This window comes from Podarcis bocagei, assembly GCF_964188305.1.
Source record: "Podarcis bocagei genome assembly, chromosome: 4".
Classification (NCBI taxonomy): Eukaryota; Metazoa; Chordata; class Lepidosauria; order Squamata; family Lacertidae; genus Podarcis; species Podarcis bocagei.
Window position 1 is genome coordinate 69981481 of NC_138128.1, and position 25524 is coordinate 70007004.

General features: G+C 40.7%; 1 protein-coding gene across 18 annotated transcripts in view; it reads right to left on the reverse strand.

Moving 5' to 3' along the window:
- Nucleotides 1–25524, reverse strand: part of PCDH15 (protocadherin related 15) — a 678468-nt gene that overhangs the window by 192385 nt on the left and 460559 nt on the right. For all 18 annotated transcript variants that reach the window (XM_081189558.1, XM_081189550.1, XM_081189563.1 and 15 more), the window contains 3 exons: nt 24707–24817; nt 21244–21414; nt 4669–4777 (listed from right to left, as the gene is read on the reverse strand). In XM_081189558.1, coding sequence (XP_081045684.1) covers nt 4669–4777; nt 21244–21414; nt 24707–24817 — 391 coding nt within the window. The remainder of the gene's footprint in view (nt 1–4668; nt 4778–21243; nt 21415–24706; nt 24818–25524) is intronic.

Here is a 25524-nt window from a genome sequence, read left to right on the forward strand (position 1 = left end):
GTTATTCTTAGCAAAATATGACAGACTATGATATTATAGCAATCAGGATATGAGACATCAGAACAGCAACAGGGGCTTAACTAATAAGCAGAAATGTATGAGGAAAGAAGGAAAGAAGGAAAGAAGGAAAGAAGGAAAGAAGGAAAGAAGGAAAGAAGGAAAGAAAGTTAGTTTTTACAGGGCAACTGGATATGTGGCAAGGAAGATGAAAGAGATCACAAAAATGTACTTGAATCGCTTAGGCGTGCAATTACGTAAATTGCTTAGTAAGGATAAGAGGGGTTGTAATCTTCTCCACATTTTAAATGATCACCTCCTAGGGCTCAGACACCTATTGCAATGCTCTGATAAAAGGAAGTGCTGCTGAAATGCCACTTCAGCTGATAAAAACAGAACTCTCTATGAAAAACAGTAGTTTGGGATTACGACATAGCACCTACTAGCAAATCTTGGAAGGCTTATGGTTTGTAGCACATTGACAGAACAACATTTTTTAAAAAACCAGCATCCACTTTTTCTTTTGCTTTGGAAGAGAGCACACTGTGGGAGCTGGCAAACAGTTACTGGCTGGCATTATATTCAGTTGGAGGCCGGAGTATTGGAACACAGCCTCTGAACAATTCAAGACAACCATGTCTTTCCAAAGACTTTCACAACCAAAGTATTCCTCAAGCTGGGATTTCTGGGCTTCTCCCAAGCTCACAATGAGTCCCTGTTACAGGAATCAACACTTGACCAGTTCTTGAAAGTAGCAAAACAAAGTGCTAGATCAGACAATGCAAATATGGTAGGCACGCTACTGATAATGTTGGACTACATCTCCCATCATTCCTCACCATTGGCCATGCTAGGTCAGGCTGGTGGAAATTAGAGTCCAACAAGATCCCGAAGTCATCAGGTTGTCTAGATGTTGAGAGGAGCAGCCATTTTTGTATACAGTATTTAACAAAGCACCCTGCTTCAGCCAGGTGGATATGAAACACAACCTGGTGAGGAAATTATACCTAATAAAACATTTCCTCCAAGTCACCAGCAAAATGGTGCTTGATTACCCTTGGTTACCTTCATTCAGTTAACTTTCACAACATAACATACCATGTTTCTTACTTCCACTTCTTTATTACTTCTGCTGCCTTTCGACTTGCACTGGAATGGACTGGTTCTCTGAGGACATCAAAGGATCAAGACCATGATTCCCACTGGCTCTTTAGTAGGTATAGGCAGTATCCACCTGTTCCATTAGTACAAGAGACTTGCACTAGCAGGATGGGTATTTCCCTTCCTCTCCTCTCCCCTACAGCTCCCTGTTGAGTTGGGGAAACCCTCTGGCGAAGATTTGGAGGGGTGGGGAAGAGGAAACAGAGGGGGTGCTGCAGAAGTGGAAATCTGTTGCTGCTGCTTTTGAATAGGATTCAACCCTAGGGGATGAGATTCAGACATCAAGCACCATCAGCAGAGACCCTGCATAGGAATCCAGCCTTAATATAGCTGATTGCCTAATAATACTAGTTTTACTGCATAATTTTGGAAACCCTGTTTTGAAAACTTTGGACAATACAACCAATAATAATTAAATATTTGGGTGAACTGTATCAATGTGTCTCGGTGACTGTTTATTATGTTGTAGATGGTAGCATCCAATCTTACAGACAGGAAAAAGAAGAAAAGTCAAAGCAAAAGCAAAAATCTCTACAGCAAGAGTTTTTAGGACAGGGTAAGAAAAGGGTGACTTTCAAATTTGATTTTTAAAATTTAAATTGGATTCTTTAAAAATTCATGATACAGTCTCTTTTTTCTATAAAAAAACATATTTAAACTGAAATCTGAATTTAATACAAACTTAGTTTTAAAAACTGAATCTGTGATTATTGTTTTTTTAAAATGAAACACAGCAAATAGACTGGTTTCGTGCCTGCATGTTCACTGGGGAAATATATATCATTTTTTTAGATCAAGGATTTTAAATGAGATGGAATAAATAAGGTATTTTTGTATTTATCAGTATGGGTTTCCTACTGGAAGCAAGGAACTCCAAAAACACCATAGGCCTTAAGTTCCAGGATACTCCATCCTGTACCTCATTAGGAGTAATTACTGAACCCACCTGAGTAATATTTATTCCACACTTGTGGGACCTGTGACCCTCCAGGGGTTTTTGGACTCTAGCTTCCATGAGTCCCAGCAAATACAGCCATTGTTGGGAGCAATACAGTGGTACCTCAGGTTGAGTACTTAATTCGTTCTGGAGGTCTGTTCTTAACCTGAAACTGTTCTTAACCTGAAGCACCACTTTAGCTAATGGGGCCTCCTGCTGCTGCCGCACCCCCGGAGCACGATTTCTGTTCTCATCCTGAAGCAAAGTTCTTAACCCGAGGTAATATTTCTGGGTTAGCAGAGTCTGTAACCTGAAGCGTATGTAACCTGAAGTGTATGTAACCCGAGACACAACTGTACCTGGAGGTCCACGGGTTCATCTTCCCTGCTTTATGCCCTCTAACTACCTGAGCACTGTAAACTGCTCAGTTTCCAAATTATGAAGATTCATGACTCCTCCAATCAAATAGCATATGTCCAGTCTAGGATGATTGGCACGTCAGGCAATTGGTCTTGCTTAATGTTCTTTGATGTGAACAGAGAGCATCCAAAAGACATCATGCAATTATGTGCGTGCACAAAGGCTCTCTCTCACACACAAACACATATACACTCAAAAAATAGTACAAAAGACATAGGATAGCGTGATAAATATCTCACACTCCTCAGTATCATAAAGAGTTTATTTAATTGCAAACCAATATGCTTTAATTGGAACTAATTAGTACTCATGTTTGTCCAGAAAATAGACAGTTTGTAAAGAAAACAGACAGCGTATAACATGGAAAACCTGATTTAAATCAATTATTCAAATCAGTTCCCCACCGCCAACCCGGTTATTTAAGTCTTGATTTCTATTATTCATTTAAACCGCCTTCATTCAAATTATTCCACCCTGCTTTAGAATCCTTGCTTTGCTATAATTAAATGACCCACCTTTAATTCCAAATGGAATATCTTTATATGTGATAGTCTCGGCTCCTACACACATACCAGAATCCTATTATACCTCAGGTTAATCACTATGTCCCAGTTACTGGACAGTTCAAGCATGAATAAGCTCTATGCAATTTAGTAGTTTATCTTTGTTTCAAACTTACCCAACAGCCCAGTTTTACACTGCTGCACAGGCTTCTGCCACAGAAGCTGAAGCAGCACTCTTTAACTTAGCCCTCCCATCTCTCCTTACTGCATCAAGTCTTTGGGGCAACATCACATCCACACATGACATAATGCTTAATGCTGCAGGTGGTCTTGTGAATGACCAACTTATGCCCTTGAGCAGCTAAATTTGCATCAGTACAAATGCTGATGCTTCTCTAATTATTCCACTGCAATGGAACATATGAGGTATAGGTAAAGGTAAAGGGACCCCTGACCGTTGGGTCCAGTTGTGAACAACTCTGGGGTTGCGGCGCTCATCTCACTTCACTGGCCGAGGGAGCTGGTGTACAGCTTTCAGGTCATGTGGCCAGCATGACTAAGCCGCTTCTGGCAAAACCAGAGCAGCGCAAGGAAATGCCGTTTACCTTCCCGCCGGAGCGGTACCTATTTATCTACTTGCACTTTGATGTGCTTTCGAACTGCTAGGTTGGCAGGAGCAGGGACCGAGCAACGGGAGCTCATCCCGTCGCGGGGATTCGAACCGCCAACCTTCTGATCGGCAAGCCCTAGGCTCTGTGCTTTAACCCACAGCACCACTCACTGAAACTGTGGTACCTCCAGCAGTGCACCGATGAAGAAACAGCAATAACTGGCTATTCACAGTAATGGGGAAAAGATTAAAATGGAGAACGAGGAAGTGAGGAACACAAGGACATAGGCTATTTGTCCATTTAGCCCAGGGCTGGGTAATGTGTGGCTCTTTTGAGCTGTAAACCCCGTAAGTCCTAAACACTGCTCATACTGGCTGTGGCTGATGGTAGTTGGAATCCCACAGCATTTGAAGGGTGACAGGTGCCCCATGTCTGATCTACCCCAATATTGCCTACTGCGACTGTCAGCAGCTCTACAGGGGCTCAAGTTGAAGTCTTTCCCGTCATCTCTAACCAGCCCTTTTCACTGGAAATTCCAGGGAGTGAACTTAGGACTTCTGAGTATGAGCTTCATGGCTGAGCTACTATCACTCCCTTAACCCTATGAACTATTCATGAGCTACTTTTCCTATGCTCAGAAAAAAAAATCATGGCAACCAAAGAATCTAACATAAGGGGTTTTTGTTGTTGTTACGCCTCTTATTTTTCTTTTATCAGCCCAACATAGTCTAGCAGCAAAATCTATGTATATGGACAAGCATTTCATTGGATTCATCTAATGTAATTGCTTCATTATTCTGAGGCAAAAACAAAACCCTTCCAAAAGAAAGCTAAATCTTCAAACAGCAGCAATCCAATTTGGAATAAACAACCACAAGAAGAAACCGCACAGTAAAACACTTGGATAGAACAATAGCCGCTATCACACCAGACTCAGCATGAATCTGTTATTAGGTTTCTGCGCCCCACTTAATCTTTGCCTGCCTGCTGATAATACAGTGTTTGATTGTAAAAGATAGTGAGGTAATCAAATACCAACCAACTAAGATGGAATAGAGGATCCCTGGCCGATCTGAAGGAGGCTGGATGTTTCGGTCCTGATCTATAGCTTGTATAGTTGGTGTGACATTGATTGGGTTCACACGTGCCTGGAATGAAAGTTAAACACATTATAACAGAATATTTACAAAGTGGGTTCTACTTAATAGTAACTAAGGTTAACTTGTGTATTGAATCCCTATAAAATAATGCCCTATTGGAGACAGATGGCATATAGCTGCACAAGCATATCATTTTGCAATACTTTTAAACCTACATTTTAGGCACAATCTAGAACAATTGAAACTAACAGGAAATGTTCTATTGGTTCACAATTGGATACGCATATGCAGTCACCACTTATCTGGGTTTTGTTCACTTTGGTAAAGAGACTTAAGGTGTTCCTGGAGTGTTCGAGTTTATATACAAAAATGCAAATTGAGTATAGGAGGAGGCAGTTCAATACTCTCACATAGCAAGTCTTTTGCCCCAACATCAGTTCTCAAAGGAGAGACACTACTAGCTTCCCAGGTATAAGCAAGATCTGTGTTTGAGGCATCTGAAGTTTGGAATAAGGACACAGATCTTGCTTACATCAGCTGAGAGAGCAAAGGTATGCCATCTACTCCTCCACCCCAGTGCTCTGATGGGTTTCACATTCCTGGGAAGTTTCTGCAATTTCGTGGCTATTGGTTTCCATTTGATTTGAGAAAACTGATTAGTACCACAGCTCTGGCATTACGTACTTCATTGTCCTCCCTTCTGAAACTTTTACCCATTTTTAGACTACAGTTATTTTAGACTGTAAGAAATTGGCTAATCTTCCAATTTTATCAAAGAGACTGATGCCATTTTCTAGTTTTCAACCAACTTCAAAGTATCCACAACAGTTTTAATACTGCACTGAACGGCGGCACAGATAAGAACAGATTTCATTGAGAGTGACAACTTTTAAAAAACTGTATGAATACAGATCATCACCATCATTTGCTTGTACATATTTCATCAGTTCTTAAATCTACATTAAAAATAGCCTGGGGCATGAGCCACCTACAGACAGATAGGACTTTTCTTTATGCATGTGATTGATTTATGGCTAAACTTCTCCCATTCTACTTTAACAGGTGGTACATTGGAGAGATTTTAAAAAAGAGGCTTTAAATCTGAAGTCATTTTAACTATAATCCCACTGTTGCAATACATATAGGCTACTGTCAAAATGCAGCAGTACAGCCGCATAAAGGAACTGCCTTAAAAAAGATTTAAAACCCATGGGTTTTATGCGCACACACGTACCCCTTCAAGAATAGCTTGGTGTGATTCAAAGCATGTATGGAAAATGAGTCATAAATTTCAGAAATGGAATGTGGGGAAACCAAACCATTTTAAATAGCAGGTTTCTGAGTTCGGCATTATATACTTGTCATATAATATGACAGGAAGATAAACAGCGAAGTGCTTATTTAGAGGTGCCACTTTGAAACACATATGCTATAACTTAGCAGACTTCAACTTCCTATCACAACAATGTTAGATTTAAATTTTACTGGAGGATTTGATATCTTTTATTAAAGATCATTCATGATTTCCCCTTAAATGTGGTATTTAGGAGGAATCTAAAACAGAACAGTAGCAGCATTCACCCGCTTTTGACAAAGACCTCCTCCCAAACCAACTACGGCTTCCACAAAGTGGTTCAAAGTGAAGCGGGTGTTCTAGAAGCTTGAATCTGCTTCTGAGCTTTGATGCCAGGGATGGGCAGGAGCCCAAGGAGTGGGGGAATTTGTGGGCAACGGAGGCAGGTGGGGAGAATGATTCAGGGCAAGGGACCAGTGATTTGTGGGGTTCTGTGCTGCCCATGAAACAGCTGCTACTGGTGGTGGAAGTGGGAAATCAGCAGGAAGAGACCAGGTAGTGGAGGAGGAGGCGGCAGGAGAAGAGCTTCAGGAGGTCTCTGGATTTGGGGAGCGCGTGGTGCTCCCAGAAAGAGTATTTGGAGTCCTCTGCTGTCTCCTTGCTCAAGGTGCTTGAGAGCACCATGTCAGACAAGGGGGTTTAAGAAGGCAGGGAGGCAAGGCTACACTGTTGCTCCAACTGTCTGAGATGGGGGACACGTCTGCAGTCATAGGTTCCTTGGACAGCTAGTTAGCAGGAAGTGTTGTCTATCATTTGAATGTTAGGAGCTGATGTAACCAAGTGCTTTACCAATAAAGAATTAAAAATCTAGTCACTTGTCTTCTTTGGTTTGAATGTGTTCATGACATTCATTGGGGCAGTTATCAAAGGCTCCATGTGGCCTTCAAAGTACCCCCTGCTATGGGCATGTAGCCCCTAGGCAATTCTTGCATTCCCCCCCCCCCCCCGTGCTGTTTCCAGCAACTTGCATAGGGAAAACAGAACAAAACAAAACCTGTGCCCACAAAAATGGCTGGTGCAGTGGGTTTCATGTTCTTTGCGGTATTTACTAATGAAACTAGTTAAAACCTTTTTGGTTAACCAAATAGGAACACTGAACAGAGCTACAAAATACAATACGCTGTTGGTGTTGTTACACCACTTTGTGTTTTTACACACTTTGTAACATTGTATTTTGCCAAGTAACAACTGTGCAGTAAAAATGTGTTCACTAGGCTTTCCAGTTTGGCCCTGTTTATATATGGCATTAAGCTGCTTTTTGCACATTTATGGAAGTCTCCCAGATATTTGCATTTGTATGAATAATGCAGTGTATAAGACGGATCTCAACTGCAGCAGCTTCAAGGGCCTCTGGTGCACAAGGAGTCTGTTGCAGCTGTCAAGATTTGTGAGTTTCCTGTGAACTGGAGATATAATACCAAGTCCTACCAGTGAAAAACCAGTCATTCGCTGACTTGCGTGGCAAGGCCCCCAAACCAGCCCCTCATTAGAGTAAAATTCACACTGACACAGAATTTTGGTTTAAGGTTATTGGGCAAATTTTAGGCCACAACTTTATCGATTACAGAAATGTGAGCGGTATTGGCTTAGGCATTGGCAAAGGACTATATTGGACTCCTGCACCCTTTGCAGGAAGTCAGTAAGGGTAAACCACCCAAAGAGGAAGCCACATCAAGGGAACCCGCCTGTAGCTCTCCTCAGTGTCCCCAGAGGCCTGGCATGGCCCTAGCCACTCAAGCGGACTTCAGACAGGATCCAGGCCCTGGATTCCTTTAACAGAATACCCTTGGTCAATGGAGGGGCAGGCGATGGCTGACCTCACTTCCCCCACAAATCAATGAGCCAATTAACATCAGATCATTTTTGCACCAATAAACAAGCACAGGCTGCACTACTACAAAAGGAATCACGATATTGCTGTTAGTCAATGTTACCTTTTCTTTTTCTTTTCTTTTCTTAAAAAAGTATTCCTATTGACCTCTGTCTAAAATGCTATTGCTATGTTTAGGTGCAGAACCATTATTCAAGGACATAGATGCCAAGAGAATTTCCTGGGCCCAGTACACTGTATGTGGATTGGGACCCTCTCCATCCTGCTAACACTGCCCCACCCCCTCTATCTTTTTCTACTGCTTATGTACATATATTAACTAAGCCCAGTTTAAAAAGGTAAAGGCACCCCCTGACAGTCAAGTCCAGTCGCAAACGACTCTGGGGTTGCGGCGCTCATCTCACTTTATAGGCTGAGGGAGCCAGCGTTTGTCCACAGACAGTTTTTCTGGGTCATGTGGCCAGCATGACTAAGCCGCTTCTCGCACAATGGAACACAAACACCAGAGCAGCACACAGAAACACCGTTTACATTCCAGCCAGAGCGGTATCTATTAATCTACTTGCACTTTGATGTGCTTTTGAACTGCTAGGTTGGCAGGAGCTGGGACCGAGCAACAGGAGCTCACCCCATCGTGGGGATTTGAACCGCCAACCTTTTGATCGGCAAGCCCAAGGCTCAGTGGTTTAGACCACAGTGCCACCCGTATCCCCAGTTTATCTAGTTGCAAATATAAAAGCAGAGCGAGGAGAAGCATGTATACAACCTTGTGCTCTTGGCGGGAAAAGCAAGATATAAATATATACCACATAGCACATAGATAAAGTATGCAATACACTCCCATTCGAGGCAGCAATACCCACCAATTTGGGAAACCTACCGAAGCTGCCCAATGGTATTTTATTCCGTAAAAGCAGCCCATTTGGGGAGTGAATGAAGTAATGTGAACATGAGGAGTTTAAAGAAACATAGCTCAGCATCTTTCTGCACCCAAGTTCACCTGATTTCTCTGCACCTCTGGCAGGGCCCGCTCCCAAGTCTCAGGAGGGGGTGGTCAACATTCCTTCTTCTGATTGCCTTGCAGCAGTGATGAAGTGATTAAGACTCCCTAGCAATGGGGCTGTCTGTGGAGTGCCAAAGCCTTTGGAGTAGTCTCCAGAATTTGTTTTATAACTTTCTGAATAGCTTTTAATGAAAGCTAAGAGTTTGGGTTCCTGATGACATGGGACCTGGTACACATTCACCCCTTGTATGCCCCTCTCAGTGAGATCTAGTTGCCAAGAAGCTATAACTTCTTTTGGATGCTGATAATACTATAGTCTACGTGCTTAATAGTGAGGGAGAGAACCCCAGTATATGGATCAAATACTGAATTGTAAAGAAACTTCCATACCCAGTAATGCCCTTGTCATTGTAACTGACAGCAGGCTAACTCCTCAGCTAACAATAAATAATGCAGGCATGCAGACAAGCTCTTTGCTCAGAATTCACCTCATGAAATGCCATTGACATTATAAAGTAGGTTATAAGAAACTGATTTACTTTAATTATTTATGCTAATGATTAGGAGTTCAAATGCCTACACACAAGCCTATAAATAAATGAGAAAAGAAAGAGATTTTGCATCACCCACGCTTAGGTTGTAGCAGCTAAGGCAGGCATTGAGAAGCCTATGAAAGCCATGGCAACTTCATTTGTTTTGCCTTAGACAACCCTTACCATCCATTTCTTGTTGCAATGTTTGGCTTAGCTCAGTGGGCAGCACTTCCCAGGTTACCTTTAGCCTGGCATGCAAAGTGGCAAAAACACATCTGCCCCTGCCTGACTTTCTTCCTGCCCTTCACATGGACTGTGCATAGTATAGCAGTGCCATACTTGGGCTTTTCTGAAGATGGAAGTAAATGGGGAATTCTGAGGAGGATGCAAAATAATTTACTTGACAGGCTACTACTAAAGCTTGTGAAGCATGGCATATTCCTCTCTTGAAACCGGACGAGCTTTACCCTCAAATCCTCTTTTTCTTCCCCATCACACTCCAAATGCTTAGGGCCTTTGATCCACACGCAGCACCATGATCCTACAGGATAATAAACATGCCATTCCTTTGAACTTATCCACATCACACAGAGAGAAATTACTAGAGCCAAATTACATGTGACGTCCATTATGTAAAAGCAATTAATGGGCATTCAGAGGCATGGTGCCTCTGACAGTAGAAGGAAAACACAGCCACCATGGCTTACAATGCCTGTTAAGTCACTATGCCTATGGTCAGAGAGCTATGCCTCTGAATGCCAGCTGAGGCCTCCCCATTGGGCAGAACACTATTACACTCAGCTCCTGCTTGTGGGCTTTGCATATCCATCTGGCTGGCCAGCACAGTGAAAATAGGGTGCTGGACCAGGATCACAGGCTCAAATAATTGTAGAGTTGGAAGGGACCACAAAGGCTATCAAGTCCAACCCCCAAAGTGGGGCTAGATAGGTCATTGGCTTGATCTAGCAGAGCTCTTATTATGTTGATGTTTATACATTTTAAATAGCTACCATGGCATTAGAATTATGTTGCATGGGGAGGAAGGATTGACCCCCTTTTCTCTTGAAATAGTCCCAGCAAAAATCAATCACTTGTCCCCTGTCAAATCTGTTATTTATAAAAGGAAAGATGTTTCCATTCACACCAATGGGAGTTTCCCTCCCAATGCAAATGGCAATTTGGGGGGATTTCCAGAGGGATCTCGGGGGGGGGGGGAGGAAGGGTCATATTCCCCTCCCTGACTGATACAGTCCAGATCCCGCTCAGAGGCCACTGCAAGCGGCATTTACAATAAAAAATAACTGTGCACATTATTTCATTTCATAGTTACAGCTCTTTCTAATAAGCTACAATGTACTTTCTTGGAACTGCTGATTCAGTCCCTAGCTTTGGCAAGCAGTTTAAAATCTCTAGGTTAGGCTTGGTGGTGCTCAGCTGTATAGGTTGTATCTTCTATCTCCTTTACAGAACTGCAGCCTTTAACTTATAGATCCTTGCTAAGACTCCCTAGCAAGTGCTCCCTCTTAGAGCCCCGGGTCTGCCCTTGGTGGCTGGAAAAAAAACCTATAAAACTCTTCAGTCGGATCTGTTTAGTTAATGGTAGAAGACAATGCACATGTGATTTTCTCCCTTTGTATCAAACTGGAACAAGTGGGATATTGGTTGGTTGGAAAGATGTATATTTCTGCTAATCTATTCATATTTGCTAGTAATGACATGGAAATCTGCATTCATGCTTTCCCCTATTTCTGTGTTTTCTGTTTTATAGTCCCAATGTGGCAATTTCTTTTGGTGTGATCCATACATTTGTGTTTAGCACTTACTTCAGGCAAAGCCAACATTGGTCAGATTTGGGGATGGTTAATTGTACCCCCAACATACACCACACACTTCATGTTGTGACAATAATACAGTGAGACAGCATCTTTCCTGAACCTTTAATGAACAATCAGTTTGCAGTCTAACAGGATAGCTTGGCAAGTAGAATTATGATTATCTCCACAAGTGGCAGCACTGTGACAAAGATGAGAAATCTTTTAGAAGTGAAGCATGTTGATAAGGCATCGTAAACTACCTGATCTAAATGTCATTTCAGAATCTCCATATGGTGAAAAATGATATTTAATGATGAAAGTATATGAATGCATATCACTAGATCGAAATAACTAAAGACAATAATTTCATCTTCTCCTGATTTTTTAATAAGTTTGATTTTTTGCCAAAAAAAGGGAATTTGATGTCAACTTTTTAGCAAGCCTAAATCTGTCACAGAAAAGATTTTGCAGAGGAATTCCATTGCAGCAAGCATCAGTGGTACCTACAGGGGCTTAATCAATACTGGAAATTGTACAGAGTCCTTATATGGATAAATGCTGGAGAGCTATCATTTTGGCTGAAAGAGCAGCAATATGTGGGAGAAAGGAGGTCTATTTACATACTGAGATTTATAAGTGGGTAATATAATTTGTTAGTTTCTAGGGCTGTGCATAGCCCCCTGTACTCCACCATAGCTGACCTGGGGAATACCCAATCAGGATCCAGCACCAAATCAATTTCTGGGTGGGATAATGTGACCCTATATGATCAGGAGGGGGGCAGGGGAAGGAAATGCTATGTTGCTCCCCTCCCCCAATGTAGAGAGCAGGAAGGTTCAGTACTTCTGTAGGCTGCCTAGTCAGTATGTTCTCTGCACAGAACAGAATAGTACAGCAGACTCCACATGCAACCAGCAGGCTTGCACCCTGGGGGGCTGCATGTGTATAGCAGTTCTGCCAGGCCTACGTGCCCTCCCTCTTTGTCTTGTCCCTTCCTGCATTACCTATGTGAGCTTCAGCCCCTGATCATCCTCACCACTGACAATGATGCCACCTCTATGACTGCCACATAAGTTTTAAGTGGTTTAAACAACAACAACAGGATGTAAACATAATGTAATGTTAATGTAACATTAACAACTGGTTCCCCCCCTCTCACCTCTCTCCCAGAACAGAGGACTAATACAACAAATTTTCCAAGTTTTAAGTTTTAAGGTATAAACTTTTTTTTTTAAGTATACAACTTTTTCTTTTTTGAAAGAAATTTTGAAGGAAAGACGATTGCTTTTGAAAGTCTCAAGTTATTTAACCTCCATCACATTTTAAATGTTAGAAGATACACTTAGGCTTCATTATGTAAAATAGCCATTTTAATGTAATTTCAGGTTAAAAACTGAGCCGTTTGCGAAGCACACTTATAAAACAGACCCTTCCACAGCCGGAAAGCTGTGCAGGTAAAATAAATGCTTGCACATCTGCCAGGAGGGAATCACAAACCCCTCCACTCCTAAGCTTCGTGTATTTCCATATTAAAATTAGTGCCAATTTCTTTTAATTAGCCTTGTCATTCTTTGTGCAGCCCTATGCAGATAAAAATTAATTATCTGTAAATTCACATCTTCATAATTTTTAACCTTCGCTTCACTTGTTTTCAGTGACATTTACTGAAAAACACCACTTATCAGGAGATTGCACATGGAGGACAGACAATTCATCAAAAGGTAAAAAATAAAAATAATAGAATAAAAAAGGATGAGAGAGGGGGAAAATCATTCTGAAACAGTGCATGAAGCCTTAAGCCTAAACTACCACATAATCAGGAGCTCATCAAACCTTTCTGTTTTGATGCTGCTGAAAGAGGCATCTCATTTAAATGCCATTAATATGAAATGGCGGTTTTCATTAAGTTGTAATATCTAGTACCTGGCAAGTCTTGCTGTAAATCTGTTGAAGACTTAACATTCCCCTTCACTTTGTATATAAATCACTTTGTATTTATATTGCTGATGACTCTCTGTTCCCATGTTGTGGTAAACTGAAACCATCTTTAAAATATCAGGGGGGGGGGGAGTCAAGAAAAATAAATAAGAAAATATTTAAATTACAAGGATGGCTTTATATCTCAGTGAAATAGCTTCTTACAACTGTTGAAGTAGTTTCCACCCGAAAGGTGAATGTCAGTTTGTCACGCATCTAAAGCTACTAAAGATGCAACACTTAGTCGAGTGGAACAATTTCTGAGAAAACATCCATAGCACTACACCGTAAACATGCCATAGTTAATAAATCCCCAGCTGCAATTAAACAAAGCAAAATAAAACCCTTAGGAGTATGTACCTGAAACTGCAATCGGCCTTCTTCTCTACCCCATCTAATGATTTCAGCTTTTGCCCACAAATTGTAAAAAAAAATATCAGTGGCTCTCACGAAATTGACAAATTGTTCATAGTCAGCCCAATGACAATAAAACAGTTACAACTTTCTAATGGGAAGATAGAATGTTTCTAAATGGCCGCAAGTGAGCAAACATGAATAATAATATTAAGTGTCTAATTCCATCCCTAAAGTTCTGATTGTGGCTGAGATGAGGTGACAGGACTAAATTGTATCTAATATTTCACCACCTACCAAATGTCTTTTTAAAGATAGTAAGCACACATGCATCAACTCCATTAGCATTTAAATTTATTATCTGACAAGAACTTGTTTAGGATGAGAGATTATAATCTAATTAACACCATCAATTCAGGGGCAGTCTTGAAGTGTCAAGGAATTTGAAGAAAGCAAAGGAGTATGTGATTTCATATATTGTGGCATAAATGGAAGCTTTTCTTCAAGTGCAGGTAATAAGAGTGGAACCCACCAATTTAGATTAGAATAACAGAAGAGGACAAGGAGTTAAGGCTTCTTACCTCTACCCCCTCAATACCTTCCTATGCCAGGTTTTTGATCTGGATCAGATCCCCTGAACCAGCTAGTTACCTTTAAAAATCCTTTCAGACAATTGCATTCTGGTCCCATGAACATACCATTTGCACAATTTTTCTTCCATCCCTTTTGGTAAAGTATATTTGGCAAAGCAGGGGTGGGGAAACATTTTGGTTCAGGGGCCAGGATGCTTCTCAGGGCCAGCCTCTCAGGCTGAGCTTGATAGATGGGGGGCACTGTCTTGTCAACCACATGACATCAATATCACATGGTTGACAGGTAGGCGGGGCCATCCAGCTGTCAAGATTGCTTCACCTGCTTTGCAGATCTTCCTGTGATCCCCCTTTAAACCCCATGTGGGTTTAGAAGAGGAATGTGGGGAGACTTACAAAGCGACCCTTGGAGGAAGTGTAGGCTGTTTCTGAGAGTGCTTTTGCCAAGCATTGTAGTTAGTTGCCTTTGCTTGACAGTACTTTGCCATCCCTTGGGGAAAAAACCTCCTCTCGTTCTACCTTCTCTGTCACATGGCAAACCAAACACAACTCTGACTTTGCTTTAGAGTGGAAGCTGAGGAAGGAAGAGGGAGGAGACTTGCAAAGACTTTCCCCTTCTTCCCATTTAAGTACTCAATCTCATGCCACCCTCACTGCCATCTTTAATTTCTGCTCATCAGTTGGATGTAATCTAGGCTATGTAATCCTGTTCCTTGTTGTGAACAAGATTGTACTGCCAATGCAAGATTAAACCCTGTATTTTGAAATATTGCATACATACATTGCTATTTTTTGAAGCATTTGCTGCTATTTTCCCCCCTTATACTTTCACTGTGCTAAACAACTCACTAACCCCACTGTACTCCAGGGAGGCACCTGGTTTAGATGCCAGGAAGTTCCCTATTGTTCATTACAACTGGCACATAGGCGTGGGAGCAAGCACAATTCTTCCCCTGGGAGCCTCCAGAGGTCAGCAAAGGGCCTCCTCATAGTGTGGGCTTCAGCAGGTGCCCAGTGATGCCAGTCTGAGGGAGGAACATGGTCATCCTGAACTAAGGTGTCTAAATGTTTCTAAACTGGAACCAGTCTTGCCATACAATCTTGAAATGAAGATAAATTATTGTTTGCTCTGTCAGAGAGGCCTTCATAAATGGGAAAGGACTATAAGAAGTTCGAACTGCTGCTACAAAGGAACAGTGAAAGGCTTTATAAGATGTGGAGGTCTACGCAGTCTAGACCTATAACTAGAGAGCACAGAGATGACTTTGAAGCTTTCTTTGAAGTTCCTTGCACAGTTTGGGGTTTCTTTTCTGTTCTATATATGCTAGGCTATAGAGAATTCTCTATATAGTTAAGGGAAGGCCTTTACTATAGCTGCACAGTCAACTAGTTGTATCATGAAAACAAATACTTCAATTTCACCACCACTGTCACAAAAACAAAGGTTTTATTTGACCTTGTGCTCTTGAAATTGTTAGTGTCACTTCTGAGATTTCACAGGGGAGACGTTATTTTCCAGGGATTTATTTTGCTTTCAGCATAGTGTACAGTTTTAGAAAAGTTTTTATTCCCCCCCCCCAAAGCGTTAATGTGTCTTGTTTCTAAGAGCAAAGCAGCATCAATGTGAAAAATACTTTAGGAGATGATTGAGAAAGGATGGAATTTGTCACACAATAATAACATTAAGAAGTACTTTCTGCCCAGTGGTTTCAAGAAAGATTGGGTGGGGGTGGAACAGAAGCCTAAAAACCTTAGATAAGAAACAATGGGCTGTATCTGATTAAGTCAGGAGTGCTGAACCTCTGGCCCTCCAAACAATGCTGAATTATAATTCACATCAGCCCCAGCAAGCATGACCAATGGCCCACGGTGATGGGAGCTGTAGTTTAGCAACACCTTGAAGTCCAAGGTTCTTCACACCTGTACTAAGCCATAGTGTAAATCTATGACTCTTATATGTCCATTGATTTCAATGGGTCTACTCTGAGTATAACTTAGTTGGATACTACCTAGTCTCTTTGTGACAATGTATACCCTGTTCTAAAACTTGAATCTTGAATAGTTTCTTCATTATCAAAATGTGAAACCAGGTTTGTTATAGACCTCTCAATCAGTTCAGAAAAACTGATATCTCCTGTCTCCTCCATGCGTGAATTACAGTTATAGGCTTATGTAATAGGAACCAGAAACAAGCAAGTAATCATAGGCATTGGGATTAGCACAATTAGGGTGCAGAGGGGTTGATTTAGGCCTCAGGTGCCCTTGGACACACACACACACACACACACACACACACACACACAGAGAGAGAGAGAGAGAGAGAGAGAGAGAGAGAGAGAGAGAGAGGTGAAAGAGACGGAAACAGGACTGGATAACCATTCTTTTCACAGCTACCAGCTCCATCTATAAACATAATATTCTGTGTACAAAAGGCACATTGGATGCATTAAGAATTGGACTAAGAGAGAGAGAAGCAGGAGGAAGAATAGGTGATGGCAGAAGAGATTAGGAGGATAATGCTGGCACTGTTGGTGCCACCAAAAAGAGGATTGACTGTGGGAAGCAAGAAGTGTTGTTGAATCTGTCCAAGAAACACAGAAATGTGAAATAAATTAAGTTTTAAAATTTGTCTCCTGAGTATTAGCCTAGGTATGTTTTATTATTCACAGTAGCATGCATTGGTTTAGCATGTGGAAATTTCATAGTTGTCTCTGAAGAATGATAGTTGCAGAGAGAGAGAGAGAGAGAGAGAGAGAGAGAGAGAGAGAGAGGCCTTGAAATATCACTTTTTAAAAATCCCAAGCCAGTGTTTCCTGGCCTGGGTAGCATTGATCATATTGGCATTCATCACATTCCCTAGCTACAAAATGCAGTCTTCTGTGTGGTGGTTCTCAGGTTTATCAAATGTGCCACATGAAGGACATTAGAACTTCAAGACAAAATAGCTTTTCCTTTGTTCATGCAGAACCTTGATGAATTGTGTTTTCTCTAAGATAATATTTGCAGAAGTCATTTGGAAAAACCCTGCTTTATACTAAGTGCCAAAACAAACAATGAGTTGCTGGCAAGCCCTTGTGTATGTGTCGGCTTCATGACCTTCAGTTTGGTGAGAAGGGAGAGATTTATACAAAGAATACATCCGTTCTGACATACACAGATATCACAGATTGCCCTGAAATGCATTGTCTACAATGTTGGTTGTGACGTTTTTCTTGCAGAAAATGTCTGATTAAAAACATTTTGAAAACAAATCATGCAGTCAAAATGAAGAATGGTAAAGGACAAAGCAGTAGCAATGCCGCTAACTGGAACCAATGAACTTTAGCATGACAATAACTCTTTGAACTTGGCAATGATTCAAAAACAGACAGCCATACTAATATGGGGCGCATTCTATCATTCTGGGCTAAGTTGGTCACATACTAGCAAGTGTGTGTGTGTGAGAGAGAGAGAGACCGGGGGCGGGGGGGAGGGAAACATGCTTGAACACACCTTATTACTATGGCGTAGGATGGATTTTGATCCTGTGTTTTAGTTCTGCTGTTAATTTGTGTGTGTGTGTGTGTGTGTGTGTGTGTGTGTGTGTGTATGTCTTGGGGTGGAAGTTCACTCCTAAAGGGCTGTTGATATGCTTTTGATAAGCTTGAAACACTGGGTAGTTGGTCAGAAAAGAGAGTAATTGAGTATCTGTCAAAACACCATAAATCTCCAGACCCACCCAAACACCCAGTTTCTGCTCTCTACAGCATACGTCTATGTACATAAATGGAACTGCATTATTCAATGAAAAATAGAAAAATACATACATACATACATACAAAATATAATGTTTCTTTTTTAAAAAAGGACACCAGTTATTTGTTTCTGTAATGCAGAATAGAAATTGCTATGAAAATATTCTCTTTGAAGATCAAACGCAAGGAATAAGAAATTACACAAAGACTGGAGGGAGGCTTGCGCAAAGCAAAAAGAAACACAATTAAACCTTCTTCATATAGAGAGCTGTTTACAAATGGTGTAGAGTTACCCACACCACATACAACTCACACTTCTGGTCTTGTTTCCAGACACATCCAAGAAGTAGGTTCCGAAATCTTTTCAGTTTACAATTACATTATGGAAACTGTATCACTTACCAATGCAAGTTATGTTCAACATGTACATGTAGTCAAGTGGGGGATAAAACATAAACAAAATAAAATGAGATATGCAAGTGCCAGAGTGACATAAAAGAACCTGGAACCTTTTGCATCCAAAGCATGCACTCTGCCATAGATCTACAGCCCTCTCATGTACACTCACCTGAGAAAAAATGAAAGGGGGGGTACAAATGAAACTTTTTGCTGTCCATTGGGAAAGTGCTCTTTCTTTACCGATTAACTGAAAATCTTAATTACTGTCTCCAAGACACCTATCAATCGCCCTTCTGATTTTAAAACTATGCAATTGTGTTTTAAGCTCGCTGTCATTTAGGGGCACATTGATTTGATGGATAACAGCCTCGTATCAAATGCTGGCTCAGATGCTTAGAATTTTCCCTTTAAACTACACATTTGTTGGCTGAAAGCAGGCAACACTCCGATTTCTGTTCTATTACTGAGCTGTCACAATACATCACAGCTGCTCAACGCCATTAATATTGATGTTCTTACAACCTTAAGCACACATTATACCATCAGTGTTATAGCAGGGTAGGGAGGCAAAAATATTGGTGTTGCCGAAATGACAGAGTCCGCAACATCCATTATGACTTCCTCAAGTACCTGCTTCACCTTTAGTCCCCTGTGCATCCCAAAACCAGTTGTTAACCATCCAGCCTTTCGACTCGCAGGGTAGCTATTTCTGTTATAAATGCTTGTGTTAACATCTGTATTCTTGACAAGGAGCAAATAATATAGCTCCTTCAACACCCTTGGGAAAACTTCCTTTACAAAACTGGCAGTTTGGGGGCAATTTAGACCATAAAAAAGACCAGCCAAATCCCAAAAGCTGCTTCGTGGAATATTACAAATCAAAGCAAAACATTGTATAGGCCTAAAACTAATGTTCAGAAGACAATGGTTTCTCACAGAGGCATTATTAACAGCTGGCTCCTGGAAGTCATGAATAAAGCACACATTTAAACAAATAGTGTTCTCCTCAACAGAGTCCATTAAATTATGCCAGCCACCTTAATCTCCTCAGTCACATGTAAAATTAAAAAAATGTTCCTTTGTTGAGACTTTGTATGTTTCCAATGTATCACGCTGCTTAATGCTACCAGAAGAAATAATTGCATTACAGATGTAATCTCTTTCTCTCTATTTTTTACATCACAGGCGGCTTTAACTACTACAACAACAACAACATAACCAAAAACAACAACAATGACTGAAAATAATTGTGCTACAGACACAGACCAAAAAAACCTTCTTACATGCTACATTTAAAACTTAGAAATGCAATATTCTGGTTAATTCGGTGTGGCATCCCATGTTTAAAAATTGCCAGCATCCATAAATGGAAAAGCTGCTGTATAGGTAACAATATAAATATGTGACATTTGGAATGCTGAACTCCACCACCACCCTTTTGCTAGGTAGAATAAAGTAAGAACCAAAAGGGAAAGTATGGCAGGAAAGTGAACCAATACAGTATTTGGAGGTCAATACATTGTGAACGATTACAACAAAATTTTGTGTTCCATCTCACTCTAACCACCTAAAATAGTTATGAAGGGCAGATGAAAGGCAAGAAAGAAAGAAAGAAAGAAAGAAAGAAAGAAAGAAAGAAAGAAAGAAAGATCAGGACTTTTTTCAGCCAGAACTTGCTGTAACTCAGTTCCAGCACCTCTCAAATGGGAACCATTGCCGTTATAAGAAAACAAGGGAGGCATTCATGGTGAGTTGCAGCACCTCTTTTTCTAGAAAAAATAGCAATGATAATAATTATAATTTGTTTGGAAGCAATACAGCATTCCTTAAGTGATTAGTATTTTGAGAATTCTATCAATAAACAGAACATGCAAATTTATACAGATGCCCAGCAGGGCCTTAGTCTTTTTCTACCTCTGTTTACTATGGTAAATAAATAATCAGCAATTCATGCCTGTGTTAATGGTAAGGTGACTAGTCTTGTGCCCAAATGAACCGGCAATGGCCCTGAATACAAAAGCATCTGCCAAAGACCAGGATACGTTGTTCATGATGAAGATAATACTGGATATATGTTGATAAGCCCAGAGGTATCCAGTGACTCATGGCCAATTCTTTCTTTGTTTGTTTTTGGACTTGAACATGCATATCTCATTACAAACCACATCCATAGTTTGCTGAGTCTAGGGGGAAGGCACATGTGGAATCAGACATCTCTTAAGAAGAAGAAATACCCTTGAAATGTTAGTCAAGAAAGGAACGCCATTTCAGAGATTATTCTGAAAGAGAGAAATGGTACTCGCAGCAGTTTGTAAATCCTGATGGAGAATAAATACATATTGTGCTCAAGTACGTGTCTCTGTGTAGATACAGATATATACACACACAAAGTACAAAAAGTAAAATGAAAACAAGCCCTCATTTGGTGTGGCATGAGTGCTTGTTCTGCTTGAACTGTGGTACAAAATAGTGATTCTGCTACTCTGCCAGCAATGTTCTGCTACAGCAGGGGTGGAGAATTGCCAGCACATGAGCCAAATGTAGTCCCTGGGTCTTCATATTTGGCCTGCAATTAGGGTTCAAAAAAGCCTTCTATCAGAGCCAGGTTAATCTTCCATTCCCTATCTGTTAACAAAAAACTGAAAATGTTCCCATGCTGAAGTTAGACTTGAAAATAAACCATTCTGTTAACTTGAATAGAAGACTTTTTTCAAGACCAACTGTCAGTTTTTGCAATCTTCATGGACCTGCAAGAACAAAAGGATGTTCAAACACCTGACAGGCCACAATATATGCTTGCTGGATTGTGTTTGGCTTGCTGGGCACAGAATCATGTTACACAAGAGAGTGATTGACCTGAACATAGGCAGAGAATGAATGAATGAAAATAAAAGAAGGGGGGGGGGAGTCCTTTCTTGTACTTACAGGGTCTGTGAGCTCTGGCAAGCTAGCCTGGTAAGTGAGTGGCCGACAATCCCGAGTGTTAACAACTAATACGCATGGAAGGAACATTGGTCCAAGGTCATCCCCATCAAGGACATCAACAGTAAGGGTGGTTGTACTTGTTCTTCTCTCCATAAGGTTTTGAGCTCGGTCCTGTGGAGAAAATAAGGATTTAACCCAACAATAAAAGTTGTTTGTCTTGGTATCAGTGCATATAATAATGTGAAATTCGAAACTGCAAGCTGAAAACATGTTGCAAAGACAGGTGGAAGTGAACATTGCACTCCCTGACCCCACAAAGCTCTAATCTGGGACCACTACTAACCAAGAGGGGTTGTGTGTGAGAGAGTGAGTGAGTGAGTGAGTGAGTGTGCTTATCAGCCTTTTTTATCTCAAGAGGCACATATGCTTTAGGTAGCCTTGTTCCCACTTCCTTGATTTCACTATTTTATATCTTAGTATCATACTTTGTACCCTACCATCCTCTCTTTCCTTGCTCTGTCCTTTTCTATGTATCTTCTTCCCTTCCTCCCAACAACCCCATTTTTGACCTTCCTTTATACCTCTATTCCATGACACATCTTTCTTTTCTACAGAAATTATTTTCCTCAAACCCTTCCTCCTTCCTTGGACTCCAAATCATCACACTTCTTTTGTGCTGTTTTGGGGGGTCAGGGGGCTTGTCTCAGAAGTAAAGCAAGTTATCCAATAAAGAAATCTGATATTAGCCATGTGTGTGAGGGAGAAAACATTCAAATGGAAGGCCCCCTCCCATCTAGCAATATTTGGGGAAACAGATTATGTGATAAAATCTTCTTTCTGGCAAATTTGGAACTGATAAGCATTGTTTTCCCACACATCACAACAAAGGATTTTAATCCCCTCTATCTCCAATGAGAAAGTTGTGTGGTTTTAATTATAGAATAACTTATCAGCACAGTACACCAGTATGTGTTCTATATATTCTGCTTACTGACAGAAGAATTCATAAATTCTCTTTGTTGCTTTTCTAGTAGGAATAAAGTAGTCTGTAGAAAAAGAATTAAGTCAGACTATTCTTATTCAAAACGGTAGCGACATTATCACATCACAAAGATTTTTAATTTTGTATTCACATGCCATTCCTGCTTTTCAGCCATTTCATGATGGAGGGTCTGGGGTAGAACATTGCTAATGCCTTGCTTTTGGTGATCAAACTGTTCAGGACAAGGCAATCTGCTTAGCAGGATACAACCCACTGTATTACTATATGTACATTTGTTGAGCTGGTCAACTAAATAGAAAGAGCAATGTCTCCAGGAAAATAAATTAAAAACTGATATTGGAGATGTGGCCTTGGGGAAAGTTTGAACTTGCAATCTTAGATGATAAACCCAGGAGTTTGGTGGAAAGAGAAGGCTGATACTGTGCAAGAAGGAGGAGAAAATGGTGGCAGGATTACATTGCACCCAGAAGAGGCAAGGTTGTGTCAAGATCTGAAAGGAAGGAAGAAAATCAGGTGGAAGCAAGTAAAGAAGAAGAGAAGTTTTGCAACAAGGGCAATATGCAGCTAAGACTGGAACTTGAGACTGAAGTCCATGGTCACGCTACCCAGGGAGTCCTGAAATGGCTACCCAGAGAGTAACTGATAATGGAGAAGCAGCAAACAGGTCCAGCATCAGCACCTAGGCTGGCGTAGGGATGCTTGGACTCACTGAAGCATCACTTTGATCACTCCAGCATCTTCTTTTCTTTGCCTTTTGAGAAAACATTCAAAAGACAGCTGGTAGCCATCAGGGATTATACATAGTTACAGGTGCTCATTTTGTTGTTGTCCTTACTTTAAAAGTACATTACTGTTTTCTACAACGGAATAGTGCTTATTCGCAAATGAATGTGTTTTGAATCAGAATAGTTGAAGTAAACATCATCTTAGTCCTATAATAATCATTACAGCATTATGATTTAAGGTAGTTTAAAATGAAAGAAAAACCTTCATATACTCAGAGGGGTGCATTTTTCAAAACCAGGGATGGAAACTTTTTTGTTTCTTCATTTTGTTCTACTGTATCAGGAATGTATAGAAAGCGCAGAAAGGCAGTGTTGGCAGGAAGAAGAGAAATAACTGAAGGAACAGACATGGGAGTCTAAAGCAGGGTCCCCCAAAAGGCTATGGAGTCCAGGATCTAAAATCACCTATCTTGAACTCCTTGAATGTTGAGCACATTAAGAAACAATAACAACAAGGGCAGTTACACTGATGTTTAGGCAAGAACTCAGAAGTGGTTCAGAAGTATCCCTGCTTCTGCCTCGGAGTCTGAACTGTGCTCTGCTGCAGCCTCTTCCTGTTCACAAAACCCCGTCATCTATTCTGCTTCTGACACCTCCTCCTCCCAGTCTGCTCCCTTTACCTCTAACCATTCATTGTTGTCCCACCACCATCCCCCAGGCTCTGAGTCTTCTTCGCTTGGAGGTCACCTGGCTAATACCTCCGACGACCCCTCTGCATCCAGCTAGTCCATGGCACACTTGCTTTGACAAAATGTCATTATAACCTCCTAGCAAACCTATGAGGATGACTGCTCAATAAACGTGTTGTCTGGAAGCACCCTCAATGAAATATGGCACAAGAATGGCTGGAATTCAGGACTCCTTTTAAGCAGATTTATAATTATGCAGGTAACTTGCAGAATTCTGCAATGAATGGAAACTTTGCCAGCTCTGGTTACAAAGACAGCATCAACAGTGAAGCTGATTCCAAGTAAAGCTTTCCAACCGGTATACTCTGTACAATGTAGGCATCACTTTATTTCTCAGTTTGAAATATCTGTTACATAACATGTCAGGAAAATGCTTCACACATACACCTATTTGATATACACAACTGGAGGTGAAAGAAAAAGCACCTTCAAAAGATTGCATTTCAGAGCTGAAGGATGCAGTTAAACTGCAGCCATTAAATTAATTTCACAGCAAATTAGTATTGCTAGCTGCAATAGAACAGTAAAACTCATTGACACTACAATGCATCATTCTATACCTTCCCAGACTAAAAAGGCTCTATTTCGCAACTGAACACCAACACCTTTATAACCAGTAAATATGTGAAAGATTGTGTTACATGGCAGCAGAAACATAGGGCTGATTCTCATGCATTCAAGTCATTTGATATCTCATCAACAGATGATGATCACTTGAGGATTGCAAAATAATTTGCTGACTTACAGTAAAATGCAAGGTCTGCTTGCAGCATCTAGTCTACAATGGTTCATTCAAATACAATGCTGCAGGAATCAAATGATGGATATTCATGGGGTGAATGCCCTCTTGAATTAAAAAAAGTCATGTGCTGATAATGACAATTTAAATGCCCATGAGAGACAATAGGAAGATACAGTTTCTATTCTCCCTTAAAAACAGTTATATTCGCAATGGACACCAAAAATTACAAGTCAGTCATACTCACATTGGCTTGGACAATGACAAAATAGCGTGTTTTTTCTTCGTAATTTAGCCTCTCACGCAAAACTACTGCTCCAGACAGTGTAAGAGGAATATCAAAAGTTCGATTTGAAGTCTGCCAAAATTAAATGAAGAAAAGAGAAATATAGGTCACAGGAGAAAAAATGATGTAATCAAATTAGGAAGATCCATCAGTGGCAACTGACAACAACACTTCCTTTTCTTCAGTGAGCAATCAGTTCACTTTGCCCTCACATCCTTCCCCATAGACCTAATGAATTTCCACAGAAGAAAGACCCTTGGCATAATGACAGTGTGGAGTCACATTTATTCCAATTAAAGAAAGAAAAAAATGCCACCAAGAAAAAAGAACATATCTTTCAACAATAAAAGCCTAATTAAAACATTTCAGACTAGATAGGAACAGACGATAATATCCAACTGGATGATGCAAAGAGTAGACCCACTGAAATTAGTAACTACAAGTCCATTGATTCTGGTGGGTCTACCCTGAATATAACTGACATTGTATATCTCCCAGTTTCTGGCTGAAACAAAGGAGAGCAAGTGATGTGATTGCAAATGGGACCTAAAACTGATACAACCAACCATGAGGTTCTTGGAGATTTGGAACTTGTTCACATGACCAGGCTGCATTTGTGTGCTTCTGGTGACTGTTGAAACCAAGGCAAATGGGTTGCCTGATTTCTTAATGGGCCCAGAAATACTGTAAAATCAGCACTATTCTTGCTGTAAATTTCCTGTGGTTATGTGGCCTTCACAACCACAATCACCTGTGGTTGGAAGCTTGCATAAATGGAC